Below are 21,103 nucleotides of genomic sequence, written 5' to 3'. Positions count from 1 at the left end.
GACAGCCCTCCTCCGGGTCCATTGCCAGCACCTTCTTATTGCGTCCTCATGTGGTGAAGGGGTCCAGGGAGGGTACTGGTCCCATTCATGAGGGCTCCTCCCTCATGACCCAAGACCCCCCCCCCCAGGCCCCACGTTCTAATGCCATCATTGCTGGGCGTCAGCATTTCAAAATAGGAATTTGGGGGGGACACAAACACCAAGGCCACTGCACCTCCCGAGTCTCACTCAGGGCTTCTGTGTTTACTGCGTAACCTCATCAGAGCCAACATCACCCGTCTGCCCCCTGCCCTTTGCTCTGCCCCCGACCTGGGTGGTACTTCTTCCCGGAGGCCTTCCTTGACTAGCCTCTCTAAAGTAGCCTGTCCAGCACTCTGTCCCTGTAGCTTGTTTTCATCACAGCTCTCCCCACCCATTCTCTGTCCCCACCTTCTCTAGAACGTGGGCTCCACCGTGTGTGGCTGCCCAGGAGTGGCTGCGTCCTCGGCACTTAGTGCCAGCGGGGGCTCCGTTGGCCCCGCCTTGGGCCTCCCTGGATCCCATTTCCCTCCCTGACCCGCCTGTTACCTTTGTACCACCTGGACCTCGGGTCACAGGCAGAGGAGAAAGCTGACCCTCTGAGCCTCAGAGCAAACCTTCCAGGAAGACCTCTGACCAAGTCAAGGGCAGCGCAAAACTCCCTCCCTTCCTGGAAGGGGCCCCGTGGACCGGATCGGGGCTCGTGGCATGCACAATCACACAGGCACACACACAGCTATGACAGGGGTTCTAATCGAGGACGTAGCAGCCCTAGAAACTTGGGGAGAATCCTTCTGTAGAACAAAGACTCCTTATCAAGGGCTGAGTCCTACCCCTTCGTCCCAGACCGGCTCTCTCAGCAGCAGCTTGGGCCTTGCAACACGGATTTCTGTCTCTGTGGCTTGGGAATTCTTTGAGAAATAATTCACATCCACCACATTGGCATATGTTATATAATTGTCATCATATAGACATAAAAGCATTTCATACATACTGTTCGGAGCCTCTATTTTTTTTTTTTCAGTTGGTGTATTTGAGAGAGCTGCCCACACCAGCAGATAATGGAATCACAGCTGTTTTTTTAAAAATAATTCCTTTTTTTCCCCACATGAAGTCATGCAGGAACACAGTAAAGATTGAAATAGGTAGAAAACGGATGCAGTGAAAAGGGATCTGCTGCCCATGTACCCCCAAGCTCCGCATTGTGACCCGTTTCTAGGATCTCCTTCCACGGCTGTCCCCCAGCACATTCAGGTGACTGTAGACTCACGGGGTCGTGTCTACTGCACATCCCAGCCCCTGTAGGATCTCACCCAGTTGGCAAGCGTTAAAGGACTCGCGAACATTCCCATTCCTCGTCCAGCAGTGGCACAGGAAGCACCAGGTTCCATGCAAGAGAGAGACACACACTCAGGTTTCTCCCTCGCTTGTGAACGTGCTGTGGCTCCCTCTTGCCCAGCATATCTGGCCTGGCTTCCAGGGGTGACAGGGAAGAGGCCACCCACCCTGGGTTCAAATCCCATCCCAGTCACCTAGTCATGAGTAACCAAGGCAGTGCTCCAGGTCCCTGGGCCACAGGCAGGTGACACCCCCCAGAGGCTTGTAGTGAGATGAGGGGCTGGGTAATGATTTATCCTCCCCCTTCTTTGACAGGGTTCATTTCAGTGCCTGTGTTTCCTTGCCTCACCTGGGTCCCAGCACGGGTACAGCAAAGCCCCCAGATGGCTGCTCTGCCTGTGTGCCCCTCTGCACATCTCCCAGCCCGTCACACTGCTGCGGAGGGGACCAACCTCCCCACACACACAGATGTCCCAGGCCAGGGCCCCGGCCCTGCACCCCCAGCTCTGAGCGCCGTGCCTGCCCGCACCCGCTCATTCATTCACCCTTTCATTCCACAGCCATCCCAGGTACCTGCTCCGGGCCAGGGAGGATGCAGAGACGTAAGGCAGGTCCTGGTCTGTGGTGCTGAAGGTGCGGTGGTGGGGACACTCGCAGAAAGACAGTCATCACATGTGCGTACACTCAGTAATGGAAGAGGCTCTGAGTCCCCTGCCCAGTAGGCAAGAGGTAGAGGCCTCCTGGGTAAGGACCAGAGGCTGGCGGGGAAGGGTGTGGAGGGCTTCCAAGCCGACAGAACAGGATGAGCAACAGCAGTGAGGGAGGCGGGAGACAGGTGCGTGGGTGTGCGTGTGTGTGGGTGGGCGCGCGCGCGCCTGCGTGCATGAGTGTGTGCGCACGTGAGTGTATGAGTGAGTGTGTATGCAAGGGATTTCTTTGTCCCGGATGACTGGCCCTCAGACCTCACCTTGGCCTTCACCTGCAGCCTGTGGACAGTGCCGAAATGCACTTGGTTCCGAGTTTTGAACCAGAGTTTCCATTCTCTGCTCTGGGGCTCCTCTACTGCTGGGGACAGGGCGAGACGCCCTGGCCACTTGCGAACACAGCCTAATGCAGAGCCAGTGCCCCCTGGATCCCATCCCCTGATGCTCAGAGGTCCACTCCAGAAGCTTGCTTGTAAGGCCAGGTCCGGGCAGCCTCCCCCTCCCGCTCCTGGCAGCAGCTCCATGGTGGTGCCCATGCTTGGTGGCTTTTCCTCTCTCCCTGCTCCCTGGCATCACCTCCCCCAGAAACCACCTATGCCCTATTGTGGCAGCCTCTGCCACGGTGGAGACCTAAGTGGAGACACTTCTGAATTTGGGTTATTCTGTGGGAAAACTGGGAAGCGCATGCCCCCAGTCATTGAAGAGGACTTACCTCCGAGAAGGCAGGAGGTGGGGGAGGATGTATTATCGCTCCCTTTATATAACTTTCTGTCTTTTTAAAGTGGTGAGATCACAGTGTGACCCTCATGTCACAGGTGCAAAATCTGCAGTCACCTGAACTCCCATGCACCCACAGGCAACCCCTGGGGACACTCAGACACTTATACAATTTTCCTTGGTCATTTGGGCTCAAACTGGGCCAAATTCAAGATCTGCCCCCAGCCTCTGTCCCCTGGGTTGACCCTGAGCTCAGGGGTCTCCCTCTGGCTGTCATAGACCAGCACAGAGCAGGTGACCCTCTCCAGCCTGGCTCTTCCCGGTCTTGTGTCACCTCTCATGATGGCGAATTTCATGTGTCCACCTGGCTGGGCCGTGGTGCCCACACAGGTCAGATATTATTCTGGATGTTTCCGTGGGGGTGTTTTGTGGTGAGATTAACATGTAAATCAGCAGACATTGATTAAAGCAGATGGCCCTCCGTAAAGCGCGTGGGCCTTGTCCCATCAACCCAGGGCCTGAACAGAAAAGAAGGCTGACCTGTCCTGAGAAGAGGGCACTGCCCCAGGTGTCCCCTGCTGACTCAGCCCACAGACGGTGGACCGGCCAAGCCTGCAGAGTTGCACCAGCCAGTTCCCTAAACTAAATACCTCCACACATGCACCCCCTGGCAGTTCTGTTTTGCTGGAGAACATTAATACCCACCATGAGGCTGGGGCCCCCATCCCCCGTCCCCCAAATGTAAGTGCCTCCTCAGCCCTTTCTCAGGTGCATGGGCCAGGCCACAACTCTCTTTTCAACTCAGCTCCAGATGCAGTGTAGGAAGAGCAGGAGTTTCTTCTGCACACTCATGCCAGCCTAGGAACCTCTTAGGGTCCATGCCTGACCCAAGCCTCGTCCCACCATCCTGTCATTTCTAATCTGCTGATGTCACTCCCCAGAAGTACCAGGGACTTCTCCACCCACAACTGGCAATTGCCTGGGCTTCCCCTCCCTGATCAGTTAAGATGAGGTGCACTTGTTCCTCTATCAAGTCCGCATCTGGGGGATGGGATGTAACAATGCTGAGAGGCAACTCTGCTCCTTCCAGCTGGCTGCTCCATCTTCCTGAGGGCATGGCATTTGTCCTCAAGGCCTCAAAATGGTGGCTAGAGTTCCAGCCATCACATGCAAATTCCAGGTAGTAGGACTGAGGAAGTAAAGAAGGCAAGAAGCATGAAGAACATGCTAATGATCCTTTGTGCTCAAATTTCCTGGAAGCAGCTGCTTCTGGCTTGTACCCCATCTGTAAGAACTTAGTCACACAGCCATATGCAGCTGCAAAGGAGGGTGGAACATCCAGTCCTTATTTGGGAAGCCATGTAACTAACTAAAAATTGGGGGTTCTATTATCCCAGAAGAAAGCGAGGCAGAAATGGGGGGCAACCAGCAATTTTTGCCCTACCCAGGATCTGGGGCCAGGGTGGGAAAGAAGGAGTTATCTCTGCCTCCAGACTCAGCATTGCCCCCCAGGGAAGGGGAGGTGGGCATCAGAGGGTGTCCCCAGCAGGTCTGCTCACAGCAGGCAACAAAGCCCCCAAAGATAATGGGGGACCGACCTCCTCACCACACACTCCTCCAGAAGGCCCAGGAAGGACAAGTCCCCGGAAGGTCTTCCTTGACAGTGGGTCTTAAAACGAGAGGGGAGGCAGGCTGTGGCGTCCAGCTGTGGTGTTTGCACAACACATATGAGCTGTCCCCCTGTGCTGGGCACCCATGCGTCCAAGACAGCCCACTTCCCAGGTGGGCTGCGAGGCCCCACCACCACCTCCTTTCGGCCCCAAGCCCCAAAGTGCTACAAGTGGCTTCCCAGAGCCCCTTGCTTCCACCAGATGCCCCAGCCGGTGGGAATCCTGCTCCTAGGGAGGGGGCTCCGGTCCCCATGGCCCCCACACGGGGTGCCCCTGAGAGCCCGTCATGTGGGCAGTGGATCAAAAGCCACAGAAGTGCCGAAAGCAGAGCCAGAGAAGGTGATGGCCTGGTGCTCTGCAGACGGTCCTCCAGGTTTCCCAGACTCTTCTATCCTGATGCGACCTTAGAGCCTCTGTCCCTGGGTTCGCGGTCGACACACTGGCTCCCGACCGCTGGCCATGGCGTCCTCTGCACGGGGGCACGTGGGGAGGGACATGAGAACATGGTGAGGGAGTGGGGGGGTCACGGGAGTGGAGGGTGTTCTCATTCCCGATGCTGGCTTGTTCTGGAGCCCGTAGACACGCGGAGATGGGATGCTGACCCTTGGCTGGCCAAGGCTTGTGGAAAGTGGGGGTTCACTGGAGCATCAACTCAGCCAGGCCACCACACCTGGGTGTTTGGTCAAACACCAGAGTAAGTGATGCTGCCTAGGTGTTCTGCAGATGAGATTAACATTCCAGTCAGCGAGGAGACGTCCGTTGGACAGAGGACCCTCTTTAGCGTGGGTGGGCCTCGCCCCATCAGGTGAAGAGTGAAAACATTCTCCCGCCGCAGAACCAGCAGGGTGGAGTGATCCTGGGAGGAATACCCATGACCAGGAATGACACCAACAAGGCCTGCTTCCTCCTGATGATCCTTCAGAAGGGTTCTGACATCCTGTCAACAGCCCTCCCTCTGGAAGGGGTTAGCGAGGCAGCCGCCGGCACAAAAGGCTGTGGAAAGCTGGCTAGCTGCCCCCAAAAGGTCCCCGGCAGGACCCCATCTCTTGAACTCAGCTCCAGGGAGAGAGAGCCCTGTGCCTGCCCCCACGTGCCTGGTCCACTGGCTGGCATCCTCACTGTGGCCTTCGTGGTCGCTTGGCGCTGCCCCGGGGCTTGCGGGGGGCACTGGGGGGCAGTGGACTGTGGTGTCCGCCTCCACTATCTGTGGACCCTGGAGGGGTGGGGAAACTCTAGTTTGTGGTCGAGGCCGACTCCCGCAAAGCCAGAGTCCCCACCGCCAGGTCCCTGGTGCAGATGTCCCGGGCCTGGCCCAAGCCGCCGGTCCCACTGGGTTCAGGACCTGCATGGGCACGCCTCCCCTCTTCCGGCTCTGCCCATGCCCCTGTGGAACTGTACCTCCCCAGCCTGGGACCCCACTTCCCCACACACTAGTGACACAGGCCTGTCCTGAGACCCCCCTCAGCCACTTTCTCCACCACAAAAGGTACATGCAATTAGGATGGGGGCACCCTCGGGGAGCGTTTCCCATCCCCCATGCTGTCTAAACTGGCTGGTGCCACTGCCCCCAAAGGCATGGCCAGGAAACCCCTTTGAAACCCTTTTCCCAAGAACCCTTGGAAATAGGGCCTAATAACGAGTTCTTGACCTGTTCTGAAACAGTAACAGGAAGGCGTCTGTTAAAGGTACAGCAAGAGGAACTGAGGTTAGACATAAGGAAGAACTTCCCTCCCTGGTGGGCTTTAGGCCTACTGATGATTTATATCCATCCTTCCCGACAACTCGGCTATGTGTTGGTTTTGGGGGTGTGGGGGTGTGGAAAACATTGCCAGATGGCGTGTCCCACCCCCAGAGAGGACTCTGGCGGCACATGCCTCCCAGGCTGGGGAGAGGGTCACGCACACTCAGAAGCTGATATGCTTAAACTGTCTCTGGGTTGCAGCCTCAGTGTCTCTGAGACACAGGCAGAGAGGAATGGGGTGTGCCCTTGGGGTTTCCAGGTTAGCACCCAGGCCCAGCAGTGTCATGGGCAAACTGGTGCTTCTACAACACCATGGGCTGATGTGCAAAGTTAACAGCCCTCCTGGGGGGCTGGTCTAATCATCAGTCAAGGGACAGGCATCACTGTTCCTGAATGCGAGCACCCGGCTGGCATAGTACTCCTGCTCCCGTTCAGGACCCGAGGCCCCACCAGGGAGCCACTGGGGAGGTATGGCTGCTGTGGGCACAGCACGGGTGTATTGGGGGGTGGGGGCAGACAGGGCGCAGGAGCTGTGGGATGGTGCAGGCACTGACCTCGGATGTCCCGGGGCCGGAGCGGGGCCTTGCTTGGGCCTCGACTGCTCTGCCACGTGGCACTGGGGAAGGTGAAGCTGACCTCGGGCACTGGGGGCTTCTTCTCGTCTACACAGTGAACGGGAGAGGAGAGGACGTTAGTTCAGGAGCACCTTGTGAGTCCTGGGGAGGAGAGGACATCACGATCGATGCAGCGTGTTGAGTGCCTACCTTATGCCCACCAGGCTCTTTGTGTGTACTCCCACAGCCCAGCCCTTTCTGGAACATTCCCTCCTCTGGCTTTGGTTCCTTTCCCTCTCCCTCTCCTTCCCTTGTTTGCTCTGAGCTGGCCATGACATGGCCGTGGGGTGGGTATCCTGGGGTTACTGAGTGGAGGAGGATGCAGTGAGGAAGAGGGTGTCTCCCCAAGACACAGCTGGGCGCCGTGTGCAGAGGCCGCCTGATGGCCTGAGCTCAGATCCCCGGCCCTGCGGTCTACCCTGGTCATTTTGTTTTCATCCCAGCACCTGCCTCCTCCTGGCGCACATGTCCCCATGAGAGAGGGGGCTGTTCTATTTTCAGGCAGCCGTCCCCTCACAGGCCAGAGCTCTCCTGACACTTAACCAGGGCTGGGCCCACTGCTGCTGAGGAATCGGGGAAGGAACAGGGAGGTGGAGGTCTGGGCCCAGGAGAGGTGACAGGGCTGAGCCTGCAGAGCGGGACAGAAACTCAGGAGTGCTGGTGGTGATGCACCATGGTTCAGCCCTAGTGGGGGTCGGGGCTGTGGTTTCCCAGGAAATTCAGCGGAGAATTGCCTCAGGATACACAGACCCATGCCCAGAGTTAGCCAAAGACCCAGAAACAGAGATTCACCACGGCTGGGAGGAGCAAACCACCAGCAACAGTGCAAGCACGGGGCCTGTGGGAGATGGACTAGTACTCAGCTGTAAGGGTCTGAGCCCCGATTCTCCCATGGCCCCGAGACGCCCTGCTCAAGAAGCCACACCCTGTGCAAGAAGCCCAGCCTTTGCTTGGGGGCCCACAAAGCAGGGCTCAGCACCTCCCATGAGCTGAGGGCTCCGGCTGTGCCCCTTTCTTGCCCACTGATGGGGCCAAGTTCAGCCCACTCTGGTTTACTGGAAAACGCTCATTTCTTTTGTACGCAGACGTAGGGAAGCCACTGAACCTGCCTAGCCGTGACGTGCAACAAACAGTGCCACAGGCAGAAAGTGCTCCGAAGACGCACGGGGGAGGCAGCCCGCTTGGGGATTTTCTGGAGAGCCCTCCAGGAAAGCAAACAGCACGTGAGTGGATGGAAAAGTGTCGCGGGAACGCAGGAGCGGAGTCGGCAGAGGACGGCCGCTGCTTGTGCTGGGAAGCTCCCACCGGAGGTTTGTGTGCTGTTGTCCCGACATCTGGGTGCATGAGCAATTTCATCATAAAATGGGAGGCAAAGCAAGCTCCTTTGTAAATCAGCTGTAGAGACAGGTTCCAAGGGGCTTGTCTGCAGGGGACGGGAGATCACAGGGCAGTGAGGCTTTGCTTACATGGGGACAGCCAGGCTTCTCCCAAGCTGCCCCAGGCAGGTGTCCCTCCCTCCCCCGGTGCCTCTCCAGGTGAGGGCCTGCCCTGCACCACAGAGCTCCCACGCCTGGCACCGCTGCCCTCTCTGGGACCGCGTGACTGTTTATGAGCACAGTGGAAACAGGAAGACGAGTGAATAAAAGCTTCTGAAAGTGGCAAAGCTTTCATACGGATGAAGAACCCTTGAAGAGCTTCCAAGGTTTTGCAGTCCTATCACGGGCCTGTGTCACCGCCCGCAGTCCCAGGAGCCGAACCGAGAAATCATGGGGTTGGCGGGGGGCAGGGGTGTCCGAACTCCGTCCCTAGAACAGAGATTTCTGAAGAGTTTGAGAGCGCAGATACAAACCGGGCGGGGCAAGGTGCACACCCAGAGCAAGACAGAGTGTGGCTGTCGCACCATGGCCACGGCCGTAAGACACACTCCCTCCTTGACCCACACATACTCTGACATAGAAACAAGGCATGAGGGAAGGCACAGGAGTGTGGCTGGGCACTAGGGAGTGGGTCTGCACTCCCAGCGTGGGACCTTGTGCAATGCCCTGAACCTCTGTGCCTCAGTTTCCTTCTCTGGGCCACGGGGACGAGTGGGCTGACACCCACCAAGCGCCTGGCACAGAGTAAGCGTGGCGTCACTGCGAGCGCTGATCATGTGGCCAGTGAAACAGGCTCCTCCATGGCCAGGACTGGCCTGCTTGTGGGTTTTTCCCAGCCTCTATGGGATGGATGCTTTGGCAAGTATGACAAAGACGCATCACTGAAAAGACCAGTGGAGAGATTTTAGAAAGACAGGATGCAGGCCGTTTATGCCAAATGGTGGTACTTCTAGAAGCTGGGTCTTGACGTCCTTCTGGTGTAGGTTGGGCACAGCCTGTGGGCACCCTTGCGGGAGCACCGACACCCTCACCTGTGTCCACCAGCCACACCCAGGGGCCCACACAGGGGCCAGGGTTTGCGTCCTACCCGCCTGGGGTGCAGGGCGGGGGGGTCACCTCACGGCCGAGAACACAGGTGGTTTTCTCTCATCGATGGTTTTGTCTGCATTCCCAAGCCCTTGCCACAAGCACGTCTTGGGCACACAACCACAGGAGCCAGCACTCAAACCTGGGCCAACACGGACCGTGCTGGCCACCCAGAGTGTTTCAAACTCCATCAGGTTGCCAGGTGGCCCAGAAGCAAAACTAAGCACCTCTGGGAACGTGGCATCTCATGGGGCCGCTGGCCTTGGCCCACACCTGGCCCTGAAAAACTGAAACTAACAGCAAGGCACAGACAACTGACAGCAGCCCACACTGTCACGCTTCCCAAAGATTCGCCCTGGGCAAGAGGAGCTGACAAAGCCCCAGCCTGCTAGCTTAGCTTCCCGATCCTGTACCTGCGTGAACGCTAAGGCTGGGCTTTATCTTGGAGGCCGTGGGGACGGCGGGGAAGAAGCTCTTCCCAGACGACTTTGTCAGCTGTGGGAGTGCTGGGGGCGGCTGGCTGTCAGCGGCAGGGTCCGGCACCTGCAGGCACAAGCACATTTAGGCCAGGGCGTGGGGAGTGGGCGTGGAAGGGGTGACTCACCAAGGTCACTTTGAGCCAAAGCCACACACACGGAGAGCAGCAGGATCACTGCTAGTGTTCCCCTCAGACCCCCAGAGAGGAATGAATAAGTGAACAAATCCATGATCCTCTTCTGGCTGCTGGTTGTCCCCCTACCATCCTCTCTTCTCCGTGCCCCCCCCCACAATGGGGGGGTGTTAAATGGTTAACATTTAAATAGATCAACTGAGTAAAGCAAATTGCCTGCCAAGTGTGGGTGGGCCTCGTTAAATCAGCTGAAGGCCCGGATAGAACAAAATCGCTGACTGTCCTGGGAGTGAGGGATACAGCTACCGCCTGATTGTCTTGAGCTGGGGCTTTGGGTTTTTTTGGCTTTGGACTTAAACTGGTCTCCAGCTTGCCAGCCACGGCTCTGGGATCTGTCAGCCTCCATAAGTCACATGAGCCAATTGCTTATAGTAAACCTTTCTGTGTGTGTGTGTGTGTGCGCGTGTGTGAATGTGTGTGAACATATATGTGTGTGCGCATGTGTGCGTGTGCATGAGTGTGTAAGTATGAGTGTGTACATGTCTGAGTATGCGAGTATCCATGTCATGTGTGCATACACATTCTACTGGTTCTGTTCGGAGAGCTGTGACTGGTATGCTCACCTTCTGACCCCTGCTATGATCCCACCTTTAACCCCACTGAATGATTGCGAGGTGGCTTCAGATTGAGTTAGCAAATGTCCACTGTGTGGCTGGCAGAGGCGGAATGACGTCTGCCAGGCCCCCGGCGACCAGCCAGCGTGCCCAGAGTGAAGCCTGCTCACTTCCTCCCGTTTATTTAACTAAGTGTAGGATGGAAAGACACCTCGCCGAGGAAACACCATTTCTGTATGGACTAGAACCCGTGGCAAACCCACCCTCTCCATCACGCAACCGTAACTTCACACCACCACGATCACTGCGGTCAGGGAGGGCTCACTGGGGTTAGGGAGCGGTCAGTGTGGTCAGGGAGCGGTCAGTGTGGTCAGTGAGTGGTCAGTGTGGTCAGGGAGCGGTCAGTGTGGTCAGGGAGTGGTCAGTGTGGTCAGGGAGCGGTCAGTGTGGTGAGGGAGGGGTCAGTGTGGTCAGGGAGTGGTCAGTGTGGTCAGGGAGTGGTCAGTGTGGCCAGCGAGTGGTCAGTGTGGTCAGGGAGCAGTCAGTGCGGCAGCGAGTGGTCAGTGTGGCCAGGGAGCGGTCAGTGTGGCCAGCGAGTGGTCAGTGTGGCGCTCTGCCATGTGCGGAATTTTGCTTAAATGCTGAAGAGACTTCCATAGGTCGACACCATCCAGCATCCCTGGAAGGTACTAGAAACGAGGAACATCCCACAGAGGGAGGCCCACGGGGTCAGAAATGAAAGACGACCTACTTGGCCATGAACTAGGGAGCAGATGACCGTCAGTAGCCGCGCAACGGGACCACGTGTGGAGCTCAGCCCCGGCAGTGGGGGGCCACGCATGCCGCGCTCAGTGCCAAGCTCCCGTGGGAACAGGACACCATGTGGGGACAGCTGCTATGTGGCCGACATGCGCTAGAACCTAGCAGGGCACTTTAGGGCTAAAATGCCAACACCATGTGCACGCATGAGCACTTACGGAAGAACGTTAGGGAAGGACCCGAGATGGGAAGCTGCTGCCTGCACTGTGGCGTGGCTGCAGGGAACACACCCGCACCTGGCTTCGGGTTAGGAAGGGGTGGGCGCGCCTGGGGGACCCTCCCTCTCTGCCAGCTGCACTGGACCCCGGGACTGGGCTAGGAGGCCCGCCAATGTCCACCTACCGGCTGCACACTCCAGGTGAGGGATGGGGACCGCTTCCTCCTGGCCTTCCTCTCCACAGAGTGGTCCCTGCCTGGGCTGGCGAGGGACCACCTCCGGTCTGCTGGGCTTAGGGCTGGGGTGACACTGGCCTTCGGGTCCCTGGAGTCCAGGGCCACTTCCTCCGGAAGGTGGAGGGAGGAGTGGCCGCTGCCCCAACCACGGTCCTGTGCCTTGAAGCGCCGGGCAGCTGCGATGAGAGCGATGCTTTTGGTGCTCACGGCCATGTCCTCGAGGGCCTGGGCGCTCAGGGCCGGGCTGCTGGCCTCCGCTGCTGCCCGCGAGGTGCCCGGGTCTGGGCTAGTCATGGAGCACAGCTTGGAGACCAAATTCTTCACACTCAGGGAGTTTGATGGCTGTAGGAACAAGCACCAGCGATGGTCAGATGTCACCAGACCGCCCCTGCCTACGCCCCGGAAACCAACTCAGGGCCAGTGACTCCAGGTCAGTGGGGTGGAAGGAGGGCCAAGGCAGGTGTGTGAAAAAGCAATCCCCAGGACCAGGACACCCTGGAGGCACAGGTCACTGCTCCCAAGGGCCGAGGGGCCCAGGGCATCTCACACATGGAGCCATGGATGTGGCTTCTCCCAACGGATCTGAGATGCCCAGCACCCCCGTTAGGCCAGAGGGCTCCCCGTGGGGCAGGGGGCATCCTCAGCACGTGACCCAGAGTGTGAGCACTCACTGGTCATGAAACTAGCAGCTTCTTAAAGGTAGTTTGTAGGAAAGACGTGAACATTCATAGCCGCCCCCACTGCTCTGCAGGAGCAGGGGAGGCCTCCCCAGAGCCCAGGCCCCACTTAGGGCTGCACACCAACCTCATGAGCTGGAGGGGTCAGCAGGACACGGAGGGATGGTGGAGGGAGAAGGGAATCTTGCTTGTCCAGCGTTCTCGATGGTGTGGCTTCCAAGGACCTGTAGCCACTGCTGTGGGGGACACGCAATGCACCTGCTGAGCTAGCTGCCGGGGCCTGCGGCCCTTCATCCAGCCAGGGACAGCAGGGCCTGAACCCCAGGACACTGTGGCCCATGTCAGGCCACAGCAAGGCCAGGAGACACACTGGGTGCGTGAGCTCAGTGTCCTTATCAGACTTGAGGGGGCTGCAGGAACACCTGAAGTGGTGGTCAGCAGATCAGAAGCACGGGTGGCCCGGAGACTCCACCAGCAGCTGGCCTCTGCCATGGGGGCAATCGTGTAGAGGACAGAGGCCCTAACTGATGGGGTCTATGCCAGCTCTGGGTGGTCAGTGTCAGAACTGGGCTGTGGCACACCGAGCAGGCATTCAATCCACCACAGAACAAACACAACAGGAGCAAAATGTCTAAGCAGAGGCCCAAAGAACAGCAATGGAAGACCTGTGCTGAGTGCTGTTAGAAGAACATGCTGGGCACAGGACAGCATGGGCAAAGGCCCTGGGGCAGGGACCAGCTTGGCACATCCAAGGCACAGCAAGGAGAAGAGGAACAAAGACATGGACTTGGCCCAGGACCCTGTGTGTGGAAGACTTTGGCCATTGGAAGGGGAAGAGATGGTGACAACCTTCCAGCCAGAACTTCCAGAGAGAACTACTCTGCAAGAACAGGGTTTTCTAGTAGCATCCTGTCGAGGCAGGTCATCAGCAACTGCAAGAACAAAGCGTCACGCGTCACACCCAGGCTCCCTGACCAGTGGGCTCACGTCCCTGAGCTCTGCTCTCTCATCTACGAAATCCGAGTGGTGACAAGCCGAGCTGCTGGGAAGACTGCCAACTCACCGCTGGCTGGACGACAGGGGTTGTCTGAGCACCGTGTGCACTGCGGAGGCCTCTGGATGCTGTCAGGAGGGCACAGGCCGGTGCCCCGTGGCCAGTGCTCCAAACTAGAGAGAGACGCCTGGCCTGCATTTTCTCACGGCAAACCTCAAGCAAGCTCTGGAGCCCCTCCAGCCCCCTCTGCACCCATAGAGTGAGACAGCATGTGTGCTGGATGCAGGGGGCCCCCCCATACCCTTCAGAGCACCCCAGCTCCCTCCCGCCAAGGGCAGCACCTGACATGGGCAGGAACATTTCCTTTGCCAGCCCCAGACTCAGGACATGGCCCGGGAGCAAAGAGCACCCTCCCCTTGCCTGCCGCTTGCAGATGCAGAGACAGCGGGTCGAGGGCAGGGGTCACGTCTGTCTTGTTCAATTTGCACTGTTTGGCACCGGTGCTCAATGAACACGTGGTGAGGTGCGCAGATGCCCTGCTTGCCCCCGCAGCAGCCACCCCTTTATGCTGGTAAAGAGCCCCAGAGCAACTCTGCGTGACGACATGGCCAGCCCTGAGACATGGTCAGACTTGGCCTGTCATAGTCCTCCCTTCCCTTCTCTGTAGGGAACTGGCGTAGCAGAGAGCACTTGATTCACTGACTTAGGAACATCTACGGGGGAAGCTGATGGAAGGGATTTTTCTCCCAGATGAAAAAGAGAGCCCAGCCCTCCCTTCCTCTTGGAGGTATGATCTGTGGAGCTATGGCAGCCTCTTTGACCCTAAGGGGAGACGTTATTCCCATGTAGACACATGGGCATCATCAAGTCATGTAAACCACAGCCCCAAGTCCACTCTTCCTGTGTTGGTTAGATCACCTGTGTTGGTTAGATCACCGCATTGAGAGTTCTGCAGCCAAAAGTACTCTGAGTCAGGACCAAGAGCAACCAAAAACTGGAGGGGATCTGGGGCAGAGGTCCAAGTCCAGGACGGGAGCTCAGCTTGCATGTGAGGCAGGCTGACGGGCTGCCTTCCTGCACCCCTCATGTTAGGTGTTCCGCGTAACGGCAGCCCTGCGTCATGTGGCCCCACCATGTCAGCATGCATGGCCCTGCAGGGAGGCTTGGTGACCCACCAGCCGCTGGACGGGACCATGCGGCAGGTGACCCACATAGCCTGGACTCAAGCCCGGTCAGCATGGCTTAAGGGCTAGCTGCCCACAGGCCATGGACTGGATCCCAGGGACTCCGCCCAGTTAGAGCCCCTGTGCTGGGCCTCAGCTGTTGCATGGGAACTGGCTTGGCTGCCCTGGGTTAGGCCGTGGGCGTCAACCACCCAGCCTGGCTGCCGGGAAACACAGCTCCTCTCGTGCCGTCTGGAACGTGGAACCCGCATTCCGGCTCACGGCGGGCCGGGGGCTTCGCCGGCTGTGTCCCCACGGTCTGGGCTACTGTAGGGCAGACCCTTCCTGTCTACACTGAGGACTGGGGATGAGGGGCTCACTTAGCAACCGGCCCGCAATCAGCCCGATGTCAGCATGGGGCCAATGCCCGTCTTCCCTCACCCACAGGTCAGTGGCAAGCTCAAGCAGGTGTGGGCCCAGGAGCAGGTGAAAGAGGCATCTAGTCCTGACTGGGGGGGGACGGGCGCTTTGTTCTCCTATGAACACGCACACGCACACACATTCCCAAACCTACACACGCACCCCCATGAGACACTGCAAACATGCACACACTTGCACACATGGGAGATACCAGGCCCCAAGAAACACACGCATGCACACACACGTGCACACATACATATGCACACATGCCCCAAGGCTGGAGCCCTGCTGTTCTTGTTCCCCTGAAGGGCATGGAGCAAGACAAGGATATGGGGCCCTCGCTGCCCCTGAATGAGACGAACCAGCAGCAGAGGGGTTTGGGGGCCAAACTGGGGAAATGGGTCCCTGGCGAGGATCGGAGACGACATTGAAGACATCCCACCGTTTTTCCTAGGGATGCTAACGACACCGTGGTCACGGACGGAGGCGTCCCAGCTGTAGAGCTGCATACGGACACTCTGGGGTGACAGGTCACAACTCCTGGGGCCCAGGGGACAGCGGTGACCTGAACTGGATCCCCCCAGAGCTCCTGTGCTGAAGCCCCTGACGTGACCGTTCTGGAAAGTGGCCTTTGGGAGGTCAGCAGGAGCCCTGAGTGCACAGGACCGTGGCCTTCCAGAGAGGAGGGGGTCCCTCTGGTATGCAGGCGCGTGGCACATACTGGGGTGTGCAGGCCAGGAAGAGGCTTTTTGACAGAAGGGCGTGCCGCCACCCCCCTCCCCCTGCAACTGCCCTGCCTCCACACTGTGAGACGTAGGCGCCCGGTGTAAGCCCCCCGCCCGGGTCACACTATCAGGCAGACGGGCGGCTAAGACGGGACACACACCAACCAATGCTAATGTGAAAAACGGGGGCTGAGGCTGTGAGTGATTGCTTTACAGGTCTGCGCTGGTGTGGAAGGCACTGAGGCTAAAGTCAGCAGAAGAGAGGGGGAAAGCAGCGACAGGGGGTCGCAGTGGCCACGAGGGAACAAAACACACACAATGTGAAAACGGCCTTTCTGGCGGCCAGCCCCCCAGCCTTGTGACCACCCTGCACCGCGAGGGTCTCCCGGACCCGTTGGTTTGTCTGAAACAGGCCTGCAAGGAGAGAACCTCAGGCAGACTTCCCAAGAGGAGATCCCGGGACCATGCTCCCTGGGGCCGCACTGCATCTCCCGAGAGCATGGCGATGCCCAGACGGCAGAGGGGAGAGTACGGGTACCTGTCCGTCTCCAGCAGCATCAGCGGCAGCTCAAAGTGGGCACCCCACGGGAGGTCCTTCCTGTCGTCTGCCTGGTCTTGCCTGGCCTCCTCCGGTGGCGGGGTGGATATGTTCAGAGCCGAGCCATCCTGGGGACAGAAAGGACACTCCGTGCAAGGGCGAGAGCCAGGGAGTGCCAGGGCACAGCCTTGACCCTTGAGCAAAGGTGGTACACAGACAGACACTGTCAGAGCAGCCTCAGAGCCCATAGGCCCTCAAGAAGCCACACAGAGTCACCACGTGACCCAGCACCACCACCCCCTCCCCGGGCATACACCCAAAGAACTGGGATCAGGGACTCAAGCAGGTTCTTGACACTCATGTTCACGAAGCATCACTCCCAACAGCCATGGGGCAGAAGCACCCACATCCATCAGCAGACGGCGGGACAGAAACGAGGTGGCCCAGCCACACCATGGAACATCCCTGGGCTTTAGAAAGGATGTTCTGACACCGGCTCCCCCAGGGACAGACCTGGAGGGCATTGTGCTTGGTGAAGGAAGCCAGTCCCAGGAGGACAAGGACTGTCAGGCCCCCAGGTCATTAAACCCACAGAGACAGAGAGTAGATGGTGGTCCCAGGGGCCGCATGTCCCAGGGGACAGACTTGCGGTTCAGTGTAACACCCTTTCTGAGCTCCCGGGGACCCTGGCACACACTACAGGACACACGGGGAGAGGGGAGGAGAGCCCCCAGAGGCCGCATTCTGTGATCGCGCAGGAAGCTCTCAGATCACATGGCGCCCAAATCCACAGACGATGCAGGTACCAGGGATGCCTAACCAGGGGTGGGAAGTGGCTTTACACACCCTCGCATCCCTGGACCAGGCCCTGTGCTACACTTCTGGGCTACTGCTCCTCGCCCGCTGGAAGCCTGGGGGCTCCCCGTTTTCTCTCCTGAGAAGATGAAGCAGGGGGGCAGGGGCCCGAGCGGCAGGCAGGGGTGGAGCTGGTGACAATAGCTGCCATCGGCAGAGTGCATGCAGAGCCGTCCCCCGGCCTCTTCCCCAGGGTGTCCCCGGAATCAGCCCCTGATGCCCCAAACCACACAGTGGATTGCCGGCACGCCCCGGGGGAGAGCTAAAACCCACTGAGGTTCCCCAGAAGATGTCCCTCCCAGGATCCCCGAGGCACCCCAGTCCGCCCCACGCTCTGGCATCCTTCCCCTCAGCCCTGTCTCCCACACAGAGTCTGCAGTTGCCACGGGGCATGGGTCCGCGGTGTGAATGGCGCATTGGACCCAGACCACCCCCCTGCAAACCTTCAAGGCACCCCCAAAACCTCCCCAAAGCCCGGCCACCAGCTCAGCTGACCCAGCGCTGTCCGCGCCGGCTCCTGGTGGGGGCTGAGATTCCTCCCCCAGTGTTAGGGTTGGTTCCCTTGCGGGGCTGGTGGTGGGAGAACCCTGGACGGACTCACCTGCAGGGAGCTGGATAGGACCGAGTGCAGCAGCAGCAGGTGGTTCAGCGAGCCCGCGCCCAGCTCCCTCGAATACAGGTGGAAGCGCTGGTCCAGGGCCTCTGGCACCTCGATGCCGCCACCTGCGGGACCCGGGAAAACAGGCAGATGGGTGAGACGCCCCTACTTGTGCGAAAGACAGCATCTTCTTTTTATGGAAGTTTGCAGGCAGATGTTCCGACCTGATGAAGGAGGATTTTCTGGGGGTGGGGCGCTACACACACTTCCCTGTGGACGGTCAGTGCCCCGTGTAAGCGGATTTCTGACATGCTGTGCTTGGCTTTCCCTAGATTACAACACGGAGAGCGTTTCACACCCAGGGACAGGGGCTGGGGACAGGGCAAGGGACAGGGCAGGAGGCAGGGGTTGGGGACAGGGTAGCAGACAGGGATGGGGAAGAAGATGGGGGACAGGGGCTCGGGATAGGACCAGGGACAGGGCAGGGGACAGGAGCAGGAGACAGGGGCAGGAGACAGGGGCAGGGGACAGGGCAGGGGGACAGGGCCGGGGTAAAGGCCAATGAAGGTCTGCCTCTACGCCCTGGGAGACTGGGACTCTGCTTGACCGGGACCAGGGCGGCAGCCTCACCCTGCACCAGCTGCCACAGGTCCTGGATGAGCCGCTCGCACAGCAGCCGGTGCTGGTGGTGGCGCTGGATCACCAGGTCCTTCTGACGCAGCAGGCTCCCCCGGCAGAGCTTGTCGGCCCGCAGCTCCGTGTTCTCCACCTCCAGCTCGTGTGCCCGGCAGAGCAGCCGCAGTACCTCCCGCTGGTCCTCGCTGACGGCCTGCGTGGGCAGCAGCTTCTCCAGCTGCGACACCTTCCTCTTGGCGTTGGCCAGCCGCCGCTCCAGCCCGGCCTGCCGGGGAGACGGAGCACTCAGGGCCGGCGCCTGCAGTCTGTGCTCCCATGCCGGTGCATGCCAGGGGGCTCAGCTTTGCAAACCGTGCTCACAAGAACACGGGGGGACCTATGGGCTCCGAGGACATGTGCCCATCACCCTGCACTAACCACACCCTTTATCTCTTGTGTTCTGATGCTTTCACATCTGGGCCCTCGCCCACCCTGGAGGGACTACCCCAAGGTGGGCTGGTTCCCAAGGGCCTAAACCACTCACCCAGGAGCACAGGTCTTCAGGGAAGACCAACCAACCCAAAGCCTGCACCCCAACCCCTCCTCCACGGGGCTCTCCACGAGCCTGAACAGACACTGTGCATGGTGACCACTGCGCAGACACCGGGGCTTTGCAGCCATGCCAGAATAGGGACCACGAGATGATGAGCTACCGTGTCAACTCATGGTTGGGCAAGAGGCTCCTTTCTGCAGGGAGGAGCCAGACTGACTTCCTCTGACCATGTCCCTCCAGCCTGTGCTCAAGACCTGACTCGGGGGAGATGGAGCAAGAGGCCGAAGCAAGCACGGGCCCGTGGGGAGCACCTGCCAACAGGACCCCTCAAGCTGGAGGCTCTGCCACTCTGGACAGAGAGGGCGGCTGTCTGTGTAGACAGGCAGGAGCTGCCCTGTCTCCACGGCCACTGGCTCCTCTGTCCCCCAGGCAGCCCCTCCTGCGCCCTGACCCCTGCCACCCCCTTCGGCCATCACTAGCATGAAGGGCAGGGACTCCGCCGTCGGCTTCCCCTGTCCCCGGGGACGTGGAACAGCTCATCTCAGCTCCCTGAGCCTGGTTCCCATCTACAGGACAGCGGTGGCAGGCCCCATCTGGTGTACCGTGGTCACACCACTGCTGTGACCCTGCACACATAGCCCCCTCCCCGACCTTGAGGGCCGCGGTCTTCCGCTGCTCGGCCAAAAGCATGTTGACCTCCTCTCTGGCCAGAGCCACCTCGTGCGGCTCCGAGGATTCGCCCTCGACCCCATCCACGTCGGCCTCTGCTGGCTCCTCGTCCCTCTCTGGTGTCCTGTCCCTGTGCACATGCTCGTGGGTCTTCTCCTGCTCCCAGCTGCAGCCACAACAGAGAGGCCAGAGATCAGGGTGCAAGCCGTGCCCGGGCTGGTCTACCCACAGGCCTGGGCAGAAACAGGTCTGCTGCCTCGTCTTTCCAATCTTGTAAAACACAAAAACTCATGAACAAAAACCGGAAGGAAAGAGAAGCTGTGAACACTACACAGGATTGTCGGACGATGAAACACAGGTATCTGCTGCCTCCGGCCCCAGCTCTGCCCCGGGGATTACGGGCTGCCTGCATGCAGGCGCAGGCCTTGGGGGGCAAGAGCATGCTGGGGCTCTAAGGATTAGTCTGATGACCTCCACTCAGGGCAAAACCTCAGAGGGCCACCGGCAGGCTGTGAACCACCATGGGCACCGTTCGGGGGGGACAGCGGGAAGGGAGGACAGAAGGCAGTGCATGGATGGAGTGGATCTCCAGGTGGAAGAATTCCTCTGATGCAGGTATCATGCTCTGTGTATAACTCAGAAAATACACAGAAAGGAGGAAGTGGCAGGAGAAGGAGAAATGCGGGGAGGATGGGACAAGAAAGTGCCCAGCGTAGGTTACTGCAAGCAGCAGACCCAGGCGTCCCTGTCTGAGCAGGGCAGGGCCAGGCAACCCCGCTCCTGGTGTGACTGCAACCAGCACCCCTCCCCCGCTCAAAAGCATCCCGCTCCAGGTGACAGATGGCACAGTCCCTCCGTATGTGGTCAGTCTATTCAAGGTACGTACAAATAACAAGGATGTGAGAACGACAGAAGGGTCCTGGCCTGGTGGGTGGGCAAACCCACATCCCCTCTGAACCTCAGCGTCCTCTTCTGCAAAATGGGGTTGATCCTAACCTGCCAGGGCTGGCTCTGGACCCCAGGCTGGCACAGAGAGATCGCAGGGACCCGGATCTCCCACCTGGATCTCCCACGGGCCCAGCTTGGCTACAGGGGAAGGACAGCAAGAAGGGATTGGGCCAGGAGTCCTGCTCAGGAATACAGGATGCCCCCACTAACGTCCCCCTTGGGGACCTGCAGGCAGTAGCACAAAGGCACTCCCCTCAGCGGCCCGTGGTGTCCTGGCTGGCCTCCCCGCCCCGTGGGGCTGGCATGTGAGCACACTCACTCTGCAATGGTCAGCAGGTGGCGGGACACGTCAACGTGCAGCTCGATGTTGGTGTTCTCCAGCTCCACCAGGCTGCGCCGCATCTCCAGCTGCTCCTTGAAGGCCCCGATGAGCTGCGCCCGGATCTTGTTCATCTGCAGGCGGCTATCCTCCTCTCCATCATGGGCGGGGATCATGACTGGGGGCGGGAAGAGAGCCAGCTGCCCCAGGAGCAGTGCCACCTAAGCCCAGCTTGAACGCCTTGCTTGCCCGCCAACACAGGGTCTGCACCAAGGAACTCTATACATGTTTAGAGAGATGGGTGGGTGGATGGATGGATGGATAATGGA

The 21,103-nt window shown here is 59.3% G+C and overlaps 1 protein-coding gene across 1 annotated transcript in view; it reads right to left on the bottom strand.

Annotated features, from left to right (window-relative positions):
• Positions 1–6,543: 6,543 nt before the first annotated feature.
• LOC122896037 (kinesin-like protein KIF19) overlaps positions 6,544–21,103 on the bottom strand; it is a 30,871-nt gene continuing 16,311 nt past the window's right edge. The window contains 9 exon segments of the mRNA XM_044233979.1: positions 6,544–6,665; positions 6,743–6,850; positions 9,678–9,807; positions 11,650–12,042; positions 16,163–16,345; positions 17,674–17,795; positions 18,301–18,571; positions 19,490–19,673; positions 20,775–20,952. Coding sequence (XP_044089914.1) covers positions 6,544–6,665; positions 6,743–6,850; positions 9,678–9,807; positions 11,650–12,042; positions 16,163–16,345; positions 17,674–17,795; positions 18,301–18,571; positions 19,490–19,673; positions 20,775–20,952 — 1,691 coding nt within the window.

The sequence above is a fragment of the Neovison vison genome, chromosome 14 (genome assembly GCF_020171115.1).
Source record: "Neovison vison isolate M4711 chromosome 14, ASM_NN_V1, whole genome shotgun sequence".
NCBI lineage: Eukaryota > Metazoa > Chordata > Mammalia > Carnivora > Mustelidae > Neogale > Neogale vison.
Note: the sequence above shows the minus strand (reverse complement) of the source record. Positions and strands in the feature narration are given on the sequence as shown.